The 22,623-nt window shown below is 35.2% G+C and overlaps 1 protein-coding gene across 2 annotated transcripts in view; it reads right to left on the bottom strand.

Moving 5' to 3' along the window:
- LOC141447904 (D-ribitol-5-phosphate cytidylyltransferase-like) overlaps window positions 1–22,623 on the bottom strand; it is a 160,162-nt gene that overhangs the window by 54,030 nt on the left and 83,509 nt on the right. For both annotated transcript variants that reach the window (XM_074115840.1, XM_074115841.1), the window contains exon 4: window positions 6,157–6,178. In XM_074115840.1, coding sequence (XP_073971941.1) covers window positions 6,157–6,159 — 3 coding nt within the window. In that variant the 5' untranslated portion in view covers window positions 6,160–6,178. The remainder of the gene's footprint in view (window positions 1–6,156; window positions 6,179–22,623) is intronic.

A 22,623-nucleotide genomic window follows, 5' to 3' on the forward strand; every position in this document is an offset into this window, starting at 1 on the left:
GAACTAAACAGGGAGGAATTTGCCAGCTAACAATCAACAAACAATATGGGGTCATCCAGGGTAAAACTAAAACAGAATTTTGCGGAATTATTTCAGTACTAACTCCAAAACGTCTAGTCTAGGAAAAATATGAAAAACTGTGCGGAAAGGGGAAAGAAAATCAGTGAAGAACGGAAATGCATTTTCTAACGGTATCTACAGGCAGGAAGACAGAAATTGGTACATTTGGCATCAATCTATCAGTGGTTTAAACTCAATTTTTAGACTACCTAATAATGAATGGAAGAAAACCAAGTTGCAATTCTGATGGTGATAAGCGAAGCAGAATGCGTCTCTAGCCACTTCCTTGTGAAGTGTAAACCAAACTCTTAAAGCAAGGATTCAGCCATGAAAGAAACCATGAACTCAAGAAAAATTTAGTCTCAGAGTGGGATCTGTTTAAAAAATTGTAAATCACTGGAGACTTCTCCTTTTGCTGCAAAGTGAAACTTCCAGCTGTTTTTGTAGCCTAATTTAAGGATTGGGCAGAAAAAGGCAAGGAAATCCACACTCGGTCGGATCAGGAAATGAGACGAAATCTTTGAAAAACAAAAACATCCGCAGGAAGCTGAAAATTGCAACTTGTTCCTTGATCATAGTGGATTCAAGATCCTCTACCGGAAGTGCCGTTTTAAAATGGATTTTTCATTCTGTTAGGATTTCCACAAAAATAGTTACATCTTTTAACTATTTTTCAGGCGGGGCTTAACGTCCAACTACCATTTACTAGGTGTCGTGGTCGGAGGCGAATAGCAAACGTACTTTACTATTTCTCATTTAACCATTAAATAAAATCCAAGGCCAAGACCGGGAATCGAACCCAGTACCACAATGTATATTAGCTTTGCAGGTCTCGCCTCTTAACCCGCTCGGCTAACGTGGCGCTTCACATCTTTTAACTATATAATATAATTATCCAAATCATGTTACTGCTAACTTATATTTGAAACATTTTCTTCTAAGAAAAATTTGATAAGGAAGAAAGTGGGGTAGCCATTCCTCTAAAGTACCATTTTAGTTCATCATGCTGTGCATATTATAACAATGAATAAAAGAGGAAGCAAAAATTTCCAGTATGAAGGCAACTCCCGGAAGTACAGAATGGATTTCACTGATGTTTTCCAGCAGACTAAAAGTATAACACGTAATAAGGAGGCCAAAGGGTTAGTTATCCAAGTGAGATAATAATCTTGGTACGCGAATTTACATAGTAGAGACCCTATAAAGTGGAGGGGACTTAGGGCTCCGTAGGGATTGTCAGTAGTCTAGTCTCTAGTCCACACAATAGCCAGCTGAACTGCATTCAGAGCCCTCTTTGTGGCTGGCTGAATAATTACGAAATAATTGTGGTAAAGTGGTTCGGGCTTCAACGGGCGCTTCTTCTTTTAGATAAGCGGCTGCTGGCACACTTTTAACCACATTGGCTTTATGTGTGACTAGAATCTCTGGATCCACTATAAAGGTAGTTCGGAACCTTCCAAAAACCTTACGATTAACCAGTAATGACTTCAGATTAAATTACATTAATGTCCTTGTATCTTCAAGCATTCAATTTATGAATTCCTAATTATAATAAGTTGTTAATAAGTATAAGCCCAGCAGATGATCCAGCCCTTCAGTCGAAAGTTTGGCCAAAAATTAATTAAACGATTTTGACTGAAATCAGTAATATTATTTTTTCCTTTTGAAATAAATTATTATTAAACAAATGATGTCTGGATTTAGAAACGCCATAAAGAGATAACAAGATAATAACCTCTCAGTTATATATTAAAAAGTTAGATTATTAAATTATTAAGAAAAAACTAAGTGGATACTCATTAAAACAATCACCATAAATCTTAGACGTATAAAGAAAGAAATTTGTTTTATTACAAAACAATATATTTGTTAAATATATAGAAGTTAATATTCAGAGAAAGAAGTAGAGATTGGGCGAAGATAGAAGGTGAAGAATATAGTGTCCACCGCAAGGAGTTTAGAACTTTTGCAAAGTGCCAATTTGCAAGAGCTGCGGTAAATAAGTATATATATATATATATATAAAAGAGAGAGATGAAAATAAAAAGATTGATATATTAGTGAGGACCACCTTGGTGGGAATGAAGACATCACAACTCAATTTGTGGTACGTCCTTGGTTTGGAGGCGGCCGTTTTGAATATTGATTACAGGTTAGAGAACACTAAGGCGGAGAACGAAGGTGGATGGTGAAGGTGGTAGAAGAAGATGCAAGGAATAGAGTAGGGGCAGAAGACTGGAAGTGGGAGTGATTATTACAAGTTCTATGTCCGGATGGTGAGTGTGTAGAGGTGAAGGAGTTGTTGCCCGCACGCTCAGTCCGGACATTCCCCAAAGATCAAACCGTAAAACCCGGAGGCCTTCAGCTAAAAACAAGAAAAGATCTTGACAGTCCAATCTTGGCGCGGTAGGTTGACGGGCCCCCATTTAACTTGATAGTTTTATTAGGGGAACCCCTAGCGCCTGTGCGAACACCTCCCAGGTAGTTGTTTGGTCCACGCTCTACGATTATTCACGCAATGTTTTTCTAATCACCAAAACCGCCCGGCGGATTCTTAATTCTTTTCCGCTTGTTATAATAGAGCCCAACTAAACAAGAGTGATTAGAGTAACAGAGAAGGAATGACAGTCACTGAATCCACAATCTGAGCAAATGACCTTGTGGTTTTTTAAATATTTTTTCCTGATCTATTATAACAACATATATTAATCACTCTTGGTGTGATTTTTATAAAGAAATCTGCAGACATTTATCTGCAGACATCTGAAATAATAGAAATATTGCCAGAAAGTGATTATATTCTAGCTTGAAAACACGCAGAATGTGGTTTTATATCACAGTAACATCTAAGGATTTATGCAACAAGCTTTAATTTAATATCTAGCTATGCTATAACTCTAAGTGAATCTTCAATTTTACTACACAAAACCCTTTTTCTAACCAGCTCCTCCGAATATAAAGGTTATCTGGTGATCGAAGCTATAAAAATATAGACTAAGAGAATATGGAGAATGTTCCAATCCAGAGGAACTCTCGAATGGATTCCCATCAAGCATCTTAAAAGAGAGATTGTGGGTAGAACTTATAGTTTCAATTTTTTGAACATTCAGGTTTCGTTCAATTGTAAAGCACGTAATTCAAAGTGATATGTTAACATATCTGCGCATGCTCAAAGCTATAAAAGACTAATAAAAGCAATTTGCCTTCCTTTTTTTTGAAAAAATATTTTGGATAAGCTCAGCCTTGCAGCCCAAAACTAAGTTCCCACTTCAAAATAAGTCGCAACAATTATGTATTAAAAGGCTCAGACTAAAGGCAGTCAAGAAAGCTGCCTTAAAAGGCAACAAGTTATTTTTTCGATAAAATGGGAGGGGTCTTTCGGATGATCTTAGGTCATCTGAGGGTAGACAACATACTCAGAGAACACACGCACTGTATTAGCCAGTCAACGATTAACCTATGTGCGTTTTGTCAGGAAGAATGAGGAAATGGCACTGCAAGTATTGGGTTGAGTTGATATTAGGAATAAGGAAATCTTCTTTGTTCACACTTTTTCCCAGGGGCTACTCCAACATTCTCTAAGGTCTGCTCAAACCGACAGAACAGGAGGAGATGCTCTAATTAGTGGATTCCACAAAAGAGTTCTGGCCATAGCCGTGGAGAAGAATCACTACAAACCAACCTGCTAAAAGAGTCTAACTTTCTACTTAGAGCATAGATTACAATTGTACCAAATTTTCTAAAAATTGCATTTTATTCGGAAATAATTCTTCGAAAGCCCTTAAAGTTCGAAAGAAATCTGAGGGAACCCTTCACAATTTTCACTGACTCAAAATAGGGCATACCAAAAAATTGGAATGGAATTGTGTGTAAAAGTTAAGTAATCGCCTATTTTTTCAGGCGGGGCCTAACGTCGAACTACCAATTAGATGTCGTGGACGGAGGCGACTAGCAAACATACTTTGCTGTAAATTTCTTTTTATTAACCATTAAATAAAAACCAAAACCTGAGACCGGGAATCGAACCCAGTACTACAATACATATTAGCTTTACTGGTGGAATTGTGTGTATGGCAAATATATTTATACTTATAACCAAAAATAGAGCCAACTTCAAAAACATGAACACCCAAAAAATAGTCCCAAATAGCAAAATGACCAAATTAGAAACAAATTCGAGTTCTACAAAATATAAAAAGACCGACAGAAAACAGACTCCAAAATTATAATTTCCAGAGAATCACTGGTAGTTATTTCCCATTCAGGTTACCTAGCAACGAAGAAATTATAATAAGACTGTCTAGATTTTTACAAAATATTAGCCTTCAGTATACTTGTGTGGTCTTGTTCTTGACACGTTCCAATCACCTTGCTGATTTATCAAAGACCATTCTCCATCTACAGTTTGCAAACTTATAATGATACGTAGTTATGAGTAATCAATCGGAATTTTGTTCTCATTTCCTGCAGCCCGGTGTTACTTAAACTCTTTTTAGATGAATATTTTTAAATATTGAATAATTCAAACTTAAATCATTCTCACCTTAGTAAAATATTATTAAAATTCTCGCTTTTTTAAAATAAGGGAAAGAAAATGTATACAGAAAATGACTCTTTAGAAATGGGCCCTGATTAAAAAAAAAAAAAAATTATATTAATTATGTATTTATTTATTACGAATTTTGATACATAATTATTCTAATAAAAATTATCGATCTACGTTTCTAATTGATACATAAAAATGTATTTAAAAAAATATTCCGGCACAGAATATTCTTAAAATTAGATATTTTAGCCGCAAATTTATCTTTTAATAATAATATTCAAGGCACAAAACTTTATAATTATTATGAAATGGTATTTTACAGGAAAGCTGACCAGTCTGCATGACGAAGAATGACATTTTCCGGGAAATAATTTTCTAATACAAGTTGTAGAACAATACATGTGACAAGTATTTGAGAAAATCAAAGCAAACATTTTCAAGAAAATTTAGAAAAATGAGAAAACTCCAAACTGATAATTGGATAAAATGAAATATTTCATCTGGACTAACTCATGTTATTTTTAGAGAATTTACGAATAATATAGTTATTGTTACAGGAAATATAAGTACTGTTCATTATTTTTGGTGACTGAATCATAGTTTCAATAGGATGAAAAATTAATGCCAGTTTCAGTCATATAAACTTAATTATGCCGAGCTTTCGACCTAGGGACTAGGTCATCTTCATGGCTAATTTACAATGAAATATTTTTACATCATTAGAGGGTTGGTGTGTCTTCTGTCTTGTCTATTCATGGTCTGTTCAGTCCATGAATAGACAAGACAGAAGACACACCAACTTTCTAATGATGTAAAAGAGTATATTGTAAATTAGCCCTGAAGATGACCTAGTCCCTAGGTCGAAAGCTCGGCAGAATAAAGTTTATAACGACTGAAACAGGAAATATAACACTTTTTTTCAAAATCTATACGATCTATGTTGTTGCCAAAAATTACACTCACAAAAGAGGATTTGCCCTATATTTTAAAGAAAATTTGGGAATTTTATCTTTTATAGAAGAAGAGAAAAAAAAAATTGTCAAAGTTGGGTGTTTTTCAACGTTACACTTTTTCGTGCAGTTTTTGACGATCAACCCATATTACTTCTGTCCTACCGGACAGTTTTAATACATAAATATTAAATAATCAAGCCAACCCAATATTTGTCACGTTAATCAGAAATTTTGTAAAAGTTCTAGTTTTAATAATAACTTCATATTTCTTTTTAGGAAAAATTAAGTGTTATGAGTTCTACAAAAGATTTTTTGGTATTTAATTTTATTCCACTTGCCGCCACACCTAGAACAGTTTTAACGGCTCTCTCAGACACATGTTTAAGGATGGTGTTGACATCTGGCTGAGACATATTTGAAGGAAGTCATATCTCTTTGGTGATTATTCTGGCAAGTTAAATGTGTTAACTAGAGACTTTGGGTCTGTGTCGGCATATGCAGCCAAACTGGCGAAAGATTGGACGATGCAAAAGGAACGCAATTAATATTAGTATAATAATAATCATTACAATTTGAAATATTTAAAAATTGACTTACCATTGAGCAGATCAATCACCATCTGAAAAAAGAAAAATACTTTTATTACTTAATTATTAGGTAATACAAAATAGGTTGTTTATTTTAGACCGTACAGCAGGCCTACTACAAACCTAGGGCCAGTATGAGAAAAGCAAACCGAAAATGACATGAGTTTCAAAACTATTCACCCTGGACTAAAAGTACCTTTTATTCAAGACCGAAACAAGTTTTAGTCTCGCCTTTACGCACATCCTAGCCTCCCATTGACCAGCTTCGATCTTTGACAATTCTCCCTGATAATCCAATTCGTTGTCTGAGGAAAATGCTGGCCGCCCCTTGGCGATTCCTTGATTCCTTGGAGAGCCACCAAATGGATGGTGATTCTTCACATGTTATTGTATCAACACTAAATTTACAAGACAGGTGGCCTCGCAATCTCCTCTCTGATGAAGAGAGTCAGTAGAATGTAGAATGTTATTGGAGGATTACCGCTGGGTAACTTCTCCACTCTGATATGTGTGATACGTTGCTTACTGTTACCCTTGTTGCTTAAAACTAGGGAACGGATTCGTATGTATTTACATATTTTTTTCTAGGCAATTTACAGACGTTTTTCAACTAGAAGAATTCATACTGACACTTTTTAAGCCGTTTGAGTCTACTTTTATTTCACATATTTCCACATATTTGGATGTTATCGCATATTTATACATATTTGATTAAAATAAATAAATATTTCTACATATTTAATCAAAATATGTACATATTTTTTCATATTTTTCATTTTGGGCATATTTTCATAATTGGGAGGTGGTTGACAGGAACTGTGAACCACAGACTGTAGGGCTGTGAATCACAGTGGGTACAATGGTTATTGTAATTTACACAGAATGCTGCTAAACAGTGACGGGCACTTGTTAGTTCTTTGAAGTTGTCTGACCTTGTCTGTTCTTTCAGCTTGTTCGTTGAAGTGTCCAATTCATTTCGTTCGGTCACTTAGTGTATTCTTTTTTGGGTGAAATGCCACGAACATCGGCCTCAAACAAACAACTGGTTGTTGCTAAATATCTTCGCGAGTTTCCAGCAGAACTTTTTCGAAGTGATGGAGACATTTTGTACTGCACAGCTTGTGACAAGCGCGTTTCTTGCTCTCAACGTTGCCAAGTCACCCAACATATTGCCACCGGATCGCACATAGAGAATAAAAACAGAAAGAAAGAGAGGACGTCCTATCAAGCCTTCCTTACATCTCCACCATCAAGTAAGTCTACTCTGAGTACAGATCTGTGTCGGGCTTTGGTTAGAGCAGATATCCCTTTCCACAAACTTAAAAATCCTCATTTCAAAGGATTTTAGTCGTTACAAGTCCATCTTACGCCCAGATCGTCGTCACTTTACGTTCCAACATTTGAAATTTCATGTGGTTGCAAACAATTTCGAAGAGTGAAGTTTTCAAAATTGAAAATTTAACACATCTTTTTATAAATAGTAAAAATGTTCTTTGTTGTATAAATCATTATAACTTGTAAAAACAAATTATTTTGTTCCTAATAAATTATTATAAATTGTAAAAATGTTCTTTTCTTGAATAAATAATTATAACTTGCCCCCCCCAAAAAATTCCATTTTCATAAAAAAAAATGTCCATTTTACTTAAATATTCCAGAAAATATTTTAAGAAAATCACATATTTTCCACATAATTGACGAAAATAAATGCATATTTTAATTAAATATTTGGCATTTTTAAATACATAAAAATCCGTTCCTTACTTATAACGCTATGCGTTGATTGTAACTAAATAAATGATTAAAAAAGAAAAAATATATAAATTTACAAGTTGCTGAAGTAAATACAGCGTTAAATTTCATTTAAGTTTTTAAAAAAAAAGATATTGTATTCTTGTACAGACTAGGCTATGTATAAATAATGTTTGTCAAATTCTTGCTTCAAGGCCAAGTCTTAAGAAGAAATAAATTGAATTTACAATTATCACAAATTTGTCTTTTAAATTGTTTTTTTAAAATTTATTTTACAGTAAACTTTTATCATTTCCACACAGATCTGGATCGTGTTTACTATCGTATTTATAATGATGACCTAACTGCCAAACGTCAGCAGCATGATTATATGTCAAAAGTAGTTTTGCGGCTGCTGTTCTTGTCAAGATACTAGGATGTATGTTGACAATAAAAGGTGTACTTCAAATGTCGCTCACATTTCACAGGCAATGTGATGAAACTGCGGAGTATGGCAGATGTTCCAATGAGAACTGTGGTTATCTCGGACCAAAGCATTATAACAATGCTACTTAACCTCTACTATAGCAATAGCCACGCCTCAATAATCTCATCTGTTTAGCCCCTACCCCATCCAGTGATGGTTTTTGAAACCTCCTAGAGTCTCAGGATGATTAAATATAATAAAACCTTCTCAATCTTTAAAATAACTAAGAATATTTGTATGTATTATAGCTAAGTTACATATGTCTCCCATCCAACTGCAACAAATTACACATATTTGCAATCATTTACAGACAATTAGAAAAAAAAATAATTTAGCAAGGAAATGTGGAGCAGTTGTAAGATTTCAATGGCAGGAAAACATTATCAAGATGGCATAACATTTTGAAAGGTTCCCCAGGTTGTAAAATAACCTTCGTTCTGGTTACAGCTGCTGCAGGCCAGGTACTACATAAAAATCCAACCAAAATGGGCAACCTTGTTAACAAACTAAAAATATCTAACCCACCCAAAACAGATAAACTTAACCAGATTTACTCTGATATTGTAAATTTGTTTTTACTTTCTTTTGTTCTGGCTTAACAAAATAACCAATCACAAAACTAATGTAACCAAATCGAAATGTATAGTATTCACACTAAGACAATATAGTATTTACCTACAACAACTGCTACCTACCTTGTACCTACAAGTACGCTAACTTGGACTATACCTAGACAAACGGTTGACATGGAATCTCCATACTAGACTGGAAAAGGCAAGAAACTAACCAATGCTACAAAGTACTCGCCAGACTACGAGGGTCGTTTGAAAAGTCCGTGCAAAGTCAGAGAGATAGCACTACTGGCGCGTATCGAGGTTATGTTTAGTTAGTAGCATCTCTTGGAAGAACACACACCAAGTTTCAGCCAGATCGGTCTATTTCTTTGTGTTTGGCATTCGTTAGAATCGAGGAAGTCGAGTGATTTTCAAAAAATGGACGAAAAAGAATTTCGTGTGTTGATTAAACACTACTTTATGAAAGGCAAAACGCCTCAGGAGACTAAAGAGAAGCTTGATAAACATTATGGTGACTCTGCACCTTCGATTAGAACAGTTTATAAGTGGTTTCAAAATTTTCGGAGTGGCCATATGGGCACAAGTGACGCTGAACGTTCTGGACGCCCTGTTGAGGTTACTACTCCAGAAATCATTGATAAAATCCATGATATGGTGATGGATGACAGAAGAGTGAAGGTGCGTGAGATTGCTAGTGCTGTGGGCACCTCGATTGAACGGGTACATAATATTTTGCATCAACATTTGGACATGACAAAGCTATCCGCAAGATGGGTGCCGCGATTGCTCACGCTTGACCAAAAACGAAATCGTGTGAAGTGTTGCAAGGACGGTTTGCAGCTGTTCCAGAAGAATCCGTAGGACTTTAAGCGTCGTTTCGTCACTGTGGATGAATCATGGATACATCACTACACTCCTGAGACCAAAGAACAATCTAAACAATGGGTTACCAAGGGGGAATCTGCGCCAAAAAAGGCGAAGACCGTTCCTTCGGCCGGAAAGATTATGGCGACTGTCTTTTGGGATTCGCAAGGAATAATCCTCATCGACTATCTGGAAAAGGGTAAAACTATTACAGGTGCATATTATTCATCGTTATTGGACCATTTGAAAACCGAGCTGCAAGAAAAACGCCCACGATTGGCCCACAAAAAAGTCCTTTTCCATCACGACAACGCACCAGCTCACACCTCAGCAGTTGTGGTCGCAAAATAATGGAAATAGGGTTCCAACTCGTTTCACATCCCTCCTATTCTCCAGACTTGGCTCCCTCGGACTACTATTTGTTCCCCAATATGAAGAAATGGCTGGCGGGAAAAAGATTTTATTCAAACGAGGAGGTGATTGCAGAAACGAATGGCTATTTTTCAGACATGGACAAATCCTATTATTCGGAAGGGATCAACAAACTAGAGCAGCGTTGGACGAAGTGTATAAGCCTAAAAGGAGACTATGTTGAAAAATAAAAAAGGTTTACCCCAAAAAATTAAGTAGTTTTTATTTTTGCACGGACTTTTCAAACGACCCTCGTACTTGACAAGCGATCTAAACTCAACCTACTAAAACAAAAGACTCTTATACCTTATGTTACTGCGACCTATTTGGTCATACGGCATCAAAGTATGGGGATCGACTAAGCGTTCTAACTCACTACGCCTCCAGACAATACAGTCCAAAAATACTTCGAAAACTTCTTAACGCTCCGTTCTATAGTTCTAACCTCACCACCCATAATAATCTCAAAATCCCTCCCGTCAGAGATCTTGCGGAAAACTCGTTTACTTAAATTTCATTCCTCTTCAACAGCACATCCTACACCCTTTATTGGAACACCTATCTTAGGCAATTACTCCAAATGTTGTCGCATATTACAAATAATTATATCAATGAAAATAATAATATTAAGAGGGTTTTTTTTTTTAAAAAAAAAACACGTCGCAGATATCATGAGGAAAAAGCTAAATATTTTATTTCCTTGTTGAGGTAATTTGAAAGGTGTCGAAAGGGTATATCTATCAGCTATCTACTGCCAAATAACAAAGTGTACATGAGTCACAATTATTGTAAATCTTTAATATATATATTTATATTATACGCATTTCAAGGCAACGGTATCAATGTTATATAAGCGGAGTCATACTGATAAAGACTTCAGTAACATTCCAACAACCAGGATGGTAAATATGGCTGCGAAAATCATTCTACTGATCTGTGTTCTATGCGTTTATGCAACTATGTGCCATTCAGTGCCACTTGTCTTACGCCGACCTAATGGTTGTGGGATCCCTAATTCGCCTTTAAACCATTGGCGTTGCAAGGTAAATCATTTCTTAATGCCGTAAATATATAGGTCACAGTAACTATTCTAGATTCCTGCCTGAAGAAAATGAGCGATTACTTTCTTGTTGTTGTTGTTCCCTTTTTTTGTAAACAACGTTGCTCTCCTAAACGCGTGAACCATTTTTCATGAATGATCATTTTTTTCGAAATCTTATGTAGATATGGCTTGTTGTGGGTCTGGACGCTAAACAGCGTTTAAGAGGGGTGTCTGCCCCACTTAGGTAAAGCCCCACTTAAACTGTTAGTAATAATCTACGCCCGATATTGATAAAATTTGGCAGGAAGAAGTGGTTCAAGCTTTGCCGCGCGGCATTAAAGTGCTACTTTACTTTTACAGCTGTTAAAGGGAAGTATTGTAGTCGAGCGTATTTGATGTTTAATTTATCTTTGCCCTTTTTTGGGACAGGTATTGTAATCGCTGTTAATTTTTCTTACTTCCCTTAAGAGGAAGTACTGTAATCGGAGTTCATTTTGCTAGTTAGTACAAATATCTAAGTTTTTATTCGTTTTTTGATTAGTTTCTAGAAATCCGTTCTACTGTGACCACCATAACTTGTTAACGGAAATACCTTCAAAGACCATATTGGCAGATCAGTTCCTCTAACAACAGAAAGACTGCTAACACAAGATTTTTTAAAACGGAAATCAGTCAACCGGAAGTCAGCAACTTCACTGAATAAAATTTTAAGTGCTTTCCAAACTACGAATCCAAAAGTATGCAATAAGAAAGTTGTTTGAGGTTTGTATATAAATTATTTTTTACCCTGTTTCAGCTACCAAGATATCGTCGTGAACTACCGCAAGTGAATTTTTCCCCAAATTGGGGATGATTGGGATTTATTTGGATAGAGACGCCAAGAGGGCAGCACCAGTAGTACTCGTATAATAAGAGAACACCAGTGAACTTCTATGATAACGAATTAGTATATCTTAAAAGAGAATTATAAAGCAATTCTGTTTCACATAAATATTTTAATATTCATTTTAACTATTTTGTTAAAAGTATTCTGAAATAGTAAATAAAAGAGAATGAATTAAACTTTTGGTAATTATTTGCAAAATACATTTTGTGCTTACATTTATGGACAGAACTGAATATAATCTACAATTGACGTGTATTATTCTGAACATGTTGGGAATTTGAATTGGTTTATCCTCATTTAGGAAGAATGCCTAAACATTAAGAAGCTAATTTAGGAAGCTCCCATTAAGAAGCTTAAAAATTAGGTAGTTCCCATTAGAAAGCCTAAAAATTGTTACTTAAGGAAGTCCTCGGCAGAAGTAAATCTCTCGTAATATTAGCAATGATATCCTACACTATCTAAAACGAACTTCCAAGATAAGCTATACTGTTTCTCACACAACGAAGCACTTTCCCACTGTGTGGAAATCTTCAATCATCTAATCTAAATGATACGAAAACCGACGTAACCTATTCTTTCCACTTCTTTCCTAAATCCTCGAATAGCTACTTCTTAAAAAATTTCTTAACGCTCCGTTCTATGTATCTAACCCCACAAGCCACAATGTCCTCAAAATCCCTTTCTTCAGAGATCTTGCGGAAAACTGGTTTTCTTAAATCTCATCCCTCTACAGCAGCTCATCTACAACCTTTATTGGGACGCCTATCTTAGGTAATTCCCCACAAATTACTCCAAATGTTGTCGCATATTACGAATATTTATATCAATGAAAATAATAATATTTAGATGGCTTTGGAAAAAAACTACGTAGCAGATATTAGGAGACAAAAAGCTAAATATTATTTAGGTCATCTGAAAGGTCACTAAAGTGTATCAGGAATACATTATCTACTGCCAAACATCCGAGTGCACATATTGGTTTCCTACAATTATCGTTAATCTCAGATATATATATTTATATTATACGCATCCCTTGCCGCGATATCAGTGTATATACGGGAAGTTATACTGATAATGACTTCAGTAACATACCAACAACCAGGATGGTAAATATGGCTGCGAAATTCATTCTACTGATCTGTGTTTTATGCGTTTATGCAACTATGTGCCATTCAATGCCACTACGCCGACCTAAGCTTTGTGGGTGTTTAAACCCGAGGTCGCCTTGCAAGGTAAATCATTTCTTAATGCCGTAAATATATAGCTCACAGTAACTCTTCTAGATTCCAAGAACAAAGTAGCAATACAGTTAGGCTGTAGTAGGTGGACGAATTTCAGTAGACGATGTGAAATCCTGTTTATAATTGTAAAAATGGGCAAAAACGGCATTTTCCAAAATTGTTGTTGTGAGGGGCGGGTGTTGGTCTAGTGGTCAAGAGCGTGGCTTTGTAAGATCCCCAGTTCGAATCCCGCGTATGACTACTTTTTATTTGTTTGAAAAAATTGTTTACAGTTAAGCATGAGCTTCCGCCTCCGTCCGCGTCACCTAATTGGTAGGAGGACGTCAAGTCCTGCCTGAAGAAAATGAGCGATTACTTTCTTGTTGTTGTTGTTACCTTTTTTTGTAAACAACGTAGCTCCTAAACGGGTGAACCGATTTTCATGAATGATCATTTTTTTCGAAATCTTATGTAGATATGGCAGTTGTGGGTCTCGACGCTGAACAGCGTTTAAGAGGGGTGTCTGCCCCACTTAGGTAAAGCCCCACTTAAACTGTTAGTAATAATCTACGCCCGATATTGATAAAATTTGGCAGGAAGAAGTGGTTCAAGCTTTGCTACTTTACTTTTACAGCTGTTAAAGGGAAGTATTGTAGTCGAGCGTATTTGATGTTTAATTTATCTTTGCCCTTTTTTGGGACAGGTATTGTAATCGCTGTTAATTTTTCTTACCTCCCTTAAGAGGAAGAAATATAATCGTAGTTTATTTTTCTAGTTAGTACAAATACCTTCCAATTTTATTCATTTTTTGATTAGTTTTTAGAAATCCGTTCTACTGTGACCACCATAACTTGTTAACGGAAATACCTTCAAAGACCATATTGGCAGATCAGTTCAGTTCCTCTACCAACAGGTAGACTGTTGATACAAGATTTTTTAAAACGGAAATCAGTCAACCGGAAGTCAGGAACTTCACTGAATAAAATTTTAAGTGCTATCCGAAGTTCACGAATCCAAAAGTATGCAATAAGAAAGTTGTTTGAGGTTTGAACATTAATAATTTTTTTATTCAGTTTCAGCAAAAGATATGGCCAAGAAGATATGGTCGCAAGAAGATATGGTCGCAAGAAGATATGGTCGCAAGAAGATATGGTCGTGAACTGGCGCAAGATGCATTTCTTCTAAATAATGGAGGTAAGGAGAATAAAGACAAAAGATTCGCTTAGAGAGCAACACCAGTTGTACAGTAAGAGAACACCCAGTGAACTCCTATGCTAACTAATTTGTAAGACTTAACAGACAATTATAAAGCAATTCTGTTTCACATAAATATTTTAATTTCCAATTTAACTATTTGTTAACTGTATTCTGACTTTATTAATAAAAGGGATTCATTTAATCTTTTGTTAATTATTTGCCCAGTACATTGTGTGCTTATATTTAAGAACAGAACAGAATAATCAACAATTGTGGTGTATTATTCCAAACATGTTGGGATTTTGAATTGGTTTAGCCTCATTTAGGAAGGATGCCTAAACATTAAGAAGCTAATTTAGGAAGTTCCCATTAGGAAGCCTAAAAATGGTTACTTAAGGAAGTCTTCGGCAGAATTATATCTCTCGTAAAATTAGCAATGATAACAACTATCCTAAACGAACTTCTAAGATAAGGTATACTATTCCTCACACTGCTTTACAACACTGTCCTCAGAACGACGCACTTTCCCACTCTATGGAAATCCTCAATCATCTCAATGATAAGAAAACCGACGAAACCCATCACTAGAGTAACTTTCTACCGATTACTGCTTACTAAATCCTCGAATAGCTACTACAAAAAAACTGTATCTATTAGCATGAAAACAAAATATAATTCCGGGTCATAAATTTGGATTTTAGAGTTCAATCACTCAATATCTCCCATTTGTATAGCTATAGCTATCTCCCACTAGTAAAAGCAGTATTACCGAGTGTTTTCCTTGTCGTCGTTTAGGCGTTTGAAAGGGTGTGGCAGGAAAGAAAAAACAAAATCCGCAATCGGAAGTGCTAAGATTATTTCAGTATTTTTATATACTCTCGAAAACGGCTCTACTAATTCTTAGCCCTGCAGATAACCTACTTCCTTAGCTGAAAAGCTAGACAATAAAGTAAAGCAAATATGACTGAAATTGGTAATAAACCTTCTCACCTTTTGGATTACAGAATAAGTGACCAAAAACCATGAACAATACAATATAAATTTTAAATTTTAGAGATGCTATGAATTTTTGCTTAACTTTAGATCAATTCATATCTCTAAATCCAAAGCTATCAATTCTTGTTTTTCCAGATCATGCATGTACACGAGGAAATCGGAAAAAGATTGCTCTTCAGACAAAGAAATTGACCGTTGATAAGCATACAATTTTGTCACTTAGTAGTTATTATAGTACAGCATACGCAATGAAATAAATTTTTATGTTAGATTATATCACTGCACAAACTTGGTAAAAATGCAATAAAAGTATGACCTTAATGAGTAAGTTACCCTGACTGAAGAAAAGCAAAGTGCACTATTAACTACGACCAACATGCTGATATTACTTATTTTCTTTCATCGCTTAGCTGAGAAGAAAGGAGTAACAACAAAAGAAAATGGAATAAAACTAAGTACCATGGCTCAGTAATACTTTATTAAGTAATTCTGTTCAAGTCTATTTTACTGGAACCTCTAGAAAAACCAATCAGCCTCTATATTAGATTTTATTCCTTTAAAATGACCATACTCGGACTTTTAACTTCAAATGCAATCACTTTTCATTTTTTTTACGTATTTTATTTTACTTTATCTTTGAAGTTTCTACATTTTTAACAACAACACAAATACAAACACTCCGTCTGTGTACGTTTCTTTCTTACAAAACGTCTTATTTCTGTACGGCAAGACTTTAATGGGCTTGCTTGCGAAGTTAAGAAACTTAACAACAAAAAATCATTGAACACATTTACAGTCCAGTAGTAATTAAAGTTTTTAGTAAAAGAAAAGAAACATGAAGGATTTTTAAAAGAAAGAGATTTGTCTTTTAAAAGCAATTAAACTTTTCTTATGACAGTTCTTGGCTAGAAAAATAATTCTCTAATTGACCACTGTTCGTATTGTATTTTTGCGCGCTTAGAGAATGTCTATAGGGTTTCTAAAGGAGAAAATAGGTAAGAGAAAGAGAATAGGTAGGTAATAAAATAAGAGAAAACATTGAACAACTTACTGCATTCAACTTGACTGAAGAACGTGCATGGAATTAGTAATCTATTGGAGAACCCTTTACTAAAGGAGAAATATAGGCTGGTTGAATGGAATTTACCAACAGGAGAGGGGAACTGAAGAATTCATTTACTGCGTGATTTACTAGCATTTTTCTATCAATCATTCTTGAATTATTATTAAAGATCGACCAGTCAATAAACGCCAAGAAAGCTTACTGCGGTTTAAAGTGCTGCGACAGAGCACCATTCTGATCACGTCTAAACGTCTCTGCAAAATGCGAGTATTTCTTTTTATCTTTTCGCAAAGAACATTTAGCTCAATTTACCGATCTTGATCGTCTAATTCTTATAGGTTTATGGTATTAAGATTGGCTTGCAAAGGGTAAGAAATAGATGATAGCTTCGATGATAGATAAGAATAGATTAATGGAGAAAGCGACAAAAAAAAAAATTGAACAAGGTCTAATACACTTTTATAGTAAAAGTAAAGTATAGTAATTGCCTACTTTTTCAGGCGGGGCTTAACGTTCAACTACCAATTAGGTGTTGTGGACGGAGGCGACTAGCAAACATAGTTTACTGTAAATTTATTTTTATTAACCATTAAATAAAAACCAAGACCTGGAATCGAACCCAGTACCACAATATTCATATTAGCTTTACAGGTCTCGCCTCTAACCGTTCGGCTACCGTGGCGCCTCACTTTTATAGTAAAGATTTCCTAAATCGTTCCTTTGAAGGGCAATATAGTAAAGTAATCGCCTATTTTTCAGGCGGGGCTTAACGTCCACTATACTATTTCTCATCTAACCATTAAATAAAATCCAAGGCCTAGACAGGGAATCGAACCCAGTACCACAATACATATTAGCTTTACAGGTCTCGCCTCTAACCGCTCGGCTATCGTGGCGCCTCCTTTGAAGGGCAATATAATTTCAATTAATAAAAAAGAAATTATAATTCCATATTGATGTGAATGAATTTGCCCTTGGACTCTGTCTATAAGGGAATACTGTCTACACAACTTTTATAATTATATTTTTAGGCCATTTACTGAAAATGAATGAGCTCCAAGTACCATTTAAATGAATTTTGAAGATAGGTACACCGAAAAACTGGTGTGAGTTTTTGTATTTACTGTAATTCAAAACCAAAATATCATTGAAAAGGCAAATTAAAATAATCAACAATTTAGAAACCAATAGACTGTGACACAATAAGCTAATTGGGTTAAAGTCGGCCAATTAGAAGTACCACTGAATTTGGGAAACTAAACTTCCCAAATTTGAAGAAAATAGACTGAATAGATTTTTTCAGTACTTTGAGAATTCCTATAAAACTTGTACCAATCGTACGTACGTAGATATCTGTAACTTTCGGACCTACTTTGAAACATAAAGCCCACCTGAAAATTAAGCATTACTTTAATTTTACCTATTTTTAGAATTATTTTTGCCAGAAAAGTTTTGATTTAGGATTTTTTCGAGGAAGGGAAGGATGTATCTATTCTCTCTAAAGTTCTTTTTTATGAAATATACGGGTCCTATTTCTTGTCTACTGCTACAGGAGAGTTCAATGTGTTGATAAAATCAAGGTTAAAGAAAGACCAACTTGGAGAGAAGGTTGTCTTCCCTGTGAAGGTTATATTTTAGTGTAATTTATGGTTATAAAAACAGTACAGTGTAGTTAATAATTGAATATGGCGCAAATATTCGGAGTTTGGATAATATTAATAGAGTTAGAACTTCACAGCAGTTTTTTTTACGTTTGCTGTATTTTTTATTTTGTGCAGCGTAATTTGTGTATTGGTACTCCTGACAGATGGGCGAGTTCATGTCTGTATTGATCTTTCAGTTTTCTTTTAACATCATTTCCAAAAATATCTCGAGATATCTTGACTGTATTCATACTAAAATTAAAGTGAGAAGTATGATTTCCACTAATACACTATTTATCCCCAAGACGCCATTACTATTCTGCCTTGTTTCCATGGTATTGATTCCCTTATCGCTGGACCCTCCCTTTTACTTGCTTATCTTCCACCAATCAACTTGCAAGGGCGGGTTGTGGTATTTCTTTGCTTACATTTTATGTTGTAGATAAATTAAAAATGAATTCTAGTATTCTTTTTCGATGGATAGTTACTTTTTTTTAGGTTTCCTGAATATTAGAAAAATGGGAAGCAATCACAATATTTTACCGCAATTTACATCTTAATCAAGAATAAAAGTCAATAAAAGCCATAAAATGTGATTAAAAAGTAAAATGGCGCTTCAGCTTTACTGATTTTTTTCCAATTTTGAATTTCTAAATCATTAATTTAATTTCTTTTATTATTTGGGGCTCAAGGGGGTTGTAGAGCCTCTCTCACTCTCTCTCTCTCTCTCTCTCATCATCTTGCTATGGACCCTGTTTAGGTGAGCAATTCTGACCAAGGTTGTGGTAATCAATCCATTCCCAAACGAAGATGGAACTCTATGTCAGTTTTGGCTAGTGCTGCACGAGAAACGAGACCGAGACCGAGATCGAGACATGATATATATCTCGTCGAGAAATCTCGGTCTCGTCTCGGTTTTTCAAATATTAATTTTTAGCTACAAAATTATAAAATTGTGTTCTTTATTAATAAATAATCATTACGGGTATTGAATTAATTATTAAAAGATACGATTTTATTATATATATTCAATATTACTACATCTATTTGACTTCGAATTACATAAGTAAAGTAAGCAAAGTAAAGTAATCGCCTATTTTTTCAGGCGGGGCTTTACGTCCAACTACCAATTAGGTGTCCCGGACGGAGGCGACTAGCAAACATACTTTACTGTAAATTTCTCATATTAACCATTAAATAAAATCCAAGGCCTAAGACCGGGAATCGAACCCAGTACCACAATACACATTAGCTTCGCAGGTCTCGCACCGCTCGGCTACCGTGGCGGCCCCCTTCGAATTACATAATTTTTACTTAAATTCACTAAATTTCACTATTCATATCATTCATTCATTCGATTTCATAAATTTCACTATTAATAATCTAATACTTTGAACTTTGATATTATTTGAATTATATTTTAGAATTTTGGAATTAGTGAATTTGAAAAAAAAGACTATCTATGCACCTAAAAAATATTGCCACAAATTTTCGTTTTTAAGATACACTTTGCCCAAGCATTGATACATGAAAGAGCTTTTACTGAGTCAGAAGTTAGAGAAGATCTTCTATTGGTCATTATCATCGCAGCTTGCGAAAATAATCTTTCCGATGGCACTGAAGTTGCACAGATACTAAAAATATCTTTTGCCATTCTAGACAAATTTTTGAAGGAATTCTCAAGTGTTTTCCACCATTCTAAAATGTCAACGTCTACTGGTGCTTGGTCTAATTTGGTGTAATTAATTATTTCTGTCTTCCATGCTTCGGTGATATTTGCTGATTTTTAAGCAAATGGTGCAAAAATATTGATGCAGTCGTCGTCGTCGTCAAAAGGTGAATCATCAGATTCTTTATCTTTACCAACAGCCATAACTAATGGAGCGGGAAGTTTGTTGGGAGGTGTATTTTTTATTTCACGAATCGACTTGTTATAGCAGGCAGATATGTTATTTGGGTCTTTCATTTGGCGCTTTTTTAACATCTTTTTGAAATTATATAAAGATATATAACAGAAATAGTAACATATGATGCATTGAAGTGTAAGTAGTTGTCTTCTTTTACACACATTTTCATTACCAATATATAAATTAAAATAATTATTAGAAAATTATAACATTTTTTGAAAAGATTATTAATAGCAAACCGCTTTTAATACTTGAACAAAAATTCAAAAAACCGAGACCGAGACCGAGATATCTCGACGAGACCGAGATATCTCGACGAGACCGAGACTTGAGCGACCGAGACGAGGCGAGACTTTATGCAGTACTAGTTTTGGCCAGGATAGCTATAAACTAGAAGTACAGTTAACAGCTGGGAAATGGTGGTAAATGAACTCCACTGCGGAGTCAACAAATGCCTCTTGGACAAGAACTGTACAGCCAAAGTGAAGGCTGATCTTCCTAGGGGAGGAGACCACAAAATCAAAGCCACCGATACTCCCAAGAATGGAGGTCAAGCACGGGGCCAACTCGCCCCTCTTGTAGTAAAAAAAAGAGACCCACAGTCCAAGATACTCTGAGAGGAACTGACCGTGGACTCTGGAGCCAGTTAAGTAAGTAAAATACTTTATTTTCTGTTTTTTTAAGGCGCATCAACATCTGAGGTCAATGGCGCCTATAGATTTAGTCACTGAACTGCCGACCTCCGGACAGTGTTCTCTCGTAACAGACAACTATTTTTTAGTTTTATTTTCAACCGGTCTTACAAGATTCCCCTCGAGCTGCAAAGTAGTAGGCTACCTAATGTTTTTAGTCAGAGAAAAATAGGATTCTGTGAGAACTACTTTTTGGTCTTCCACTTCTTTTATATTTATTTATTGATTTTTAAACAAAAGGGCAGAAGAAATAATAGACTGGCTGTGTCACGAGAGAATTAAAGTTTTGTCTAGTTATTTCCCCTCAAGAATCAAAAAGAAATACCATTATACAGGTGTTTTCTTTAATACAATATGCTTCTCGATTGCCATACGTTTTATATCTTCTTGAAATAGAATCGATATCAAGGAATAGAATAAATTTATATAGAATTGAATACAATAAGGATATATAAAAGAAGTATAAACAGGGATAACGGAAGTACTTTCAGTGATATTCAGTATAAGGATGATAATAGTGTTATTGATAATTATGCTGTATTGAATGTGACAAGTTACAGTTGTAAGGAAACATGTTACAGTGTTCTGTTTGTTGTTTATACAACTGCTAAACCTGCTGTTGTTGTTGTGATGTAGTGCGCAGTCTGGTGGCCAGAAAGATCAACTGACAGCTGTCACCCTGCCAGTCTCCGATGAACACCAATAAACTAAACATTAGCTCATCCACTTACAAACAATCCTCAGTTACTTAAATAAATTTTGTACCAATTAATGTTTTTTCGGTTGAACAAAGAGAATTTCGATTAAAAAAAAAGAAATTTTACAAGATTTTTAGAACGAGACGTGCTACTCCAACATTAGAGCCAGATTTGCTTGATGCGAACTTGTTTAACATGACAATTGGAAAATATGTTGAAACAATTAAGTAAATTTTCTGGCTAAGATGAGTGGAACGTCCTTGGATTTTGTTTCCAAAAAAGTAACGCTAAGTCGTAAAACTTATGGTAATATATTTGTTAATTCATCTATTAGTAAGTAGCTACAAGGGATTACAAAACTTCAAGAAGCAAACTAAAAAAAGAAGACAGCAATATCAGTGAGACCTAATGATTAATATCTCCGATTTTTGGTCTATAATTATGGTTACTGAAACTTGAAGACTTCACCACACTGTTATACGTATTCAATTCCCATTCAACTAGAACAGTGCATAGGGATTTCTAGCGTGATTCAACCATTACAAAGCAGCAGAATGACATACCCACTTCTAAGTCACCTAGGGCTCTATTTGGGCTGTCTTCTAACGTGGAACCCTCGTGCAAGAACTACAGGAACTAAGCAAGAAGTTATGTACTTCTCAAGAGACTCCTATTACCAAAATCTACCATCAGAGTACTCAGACCGATATGGGCATACAGAGCAGAATTGTGGGGTTCAATCAAAGCGTTCAGTATAAACACCTTACAGTCCTTCCTACCCAAAAGTCTTTCACCGAATAGTCAATGTATCCTAACTTTATTTCCAAGCGCACCCTTTACCAATTCCTGAATGTCCTATTTTGTCACAGATTAATCTAAACCTGCTTCCTTAATGTCTATACCAATTAGATCAAGCTAATCCTCTAGTACCATCTCTCTCGGCAACGAGATCTTCTTACTTCTCACACTTTTAGGGAGTTCTACCGCGGCTGGTATCTTCCAACACGTTCAAATTGCATCTATCCTACACCGGAAGTGTACAGTTTCAACAGATGCAAATAATTT

Source organism: Rhodnius prolixus, unplaced genomic scaffold, assembly GCF_049639745.1.
Source record: "Rhodnius prolixus isolate KJV_2025 unplaced genomic scaffold, Rpr scaffold_13, whole genome shotgun sequence".
In the NCBI taxonomy this organism is placed as follows: Eukaryota; Metazoa; Arthropoda; class Insecta; order Hemiptera; family Reduviidae; genus Rhodnius; species Rhodnius prolixus.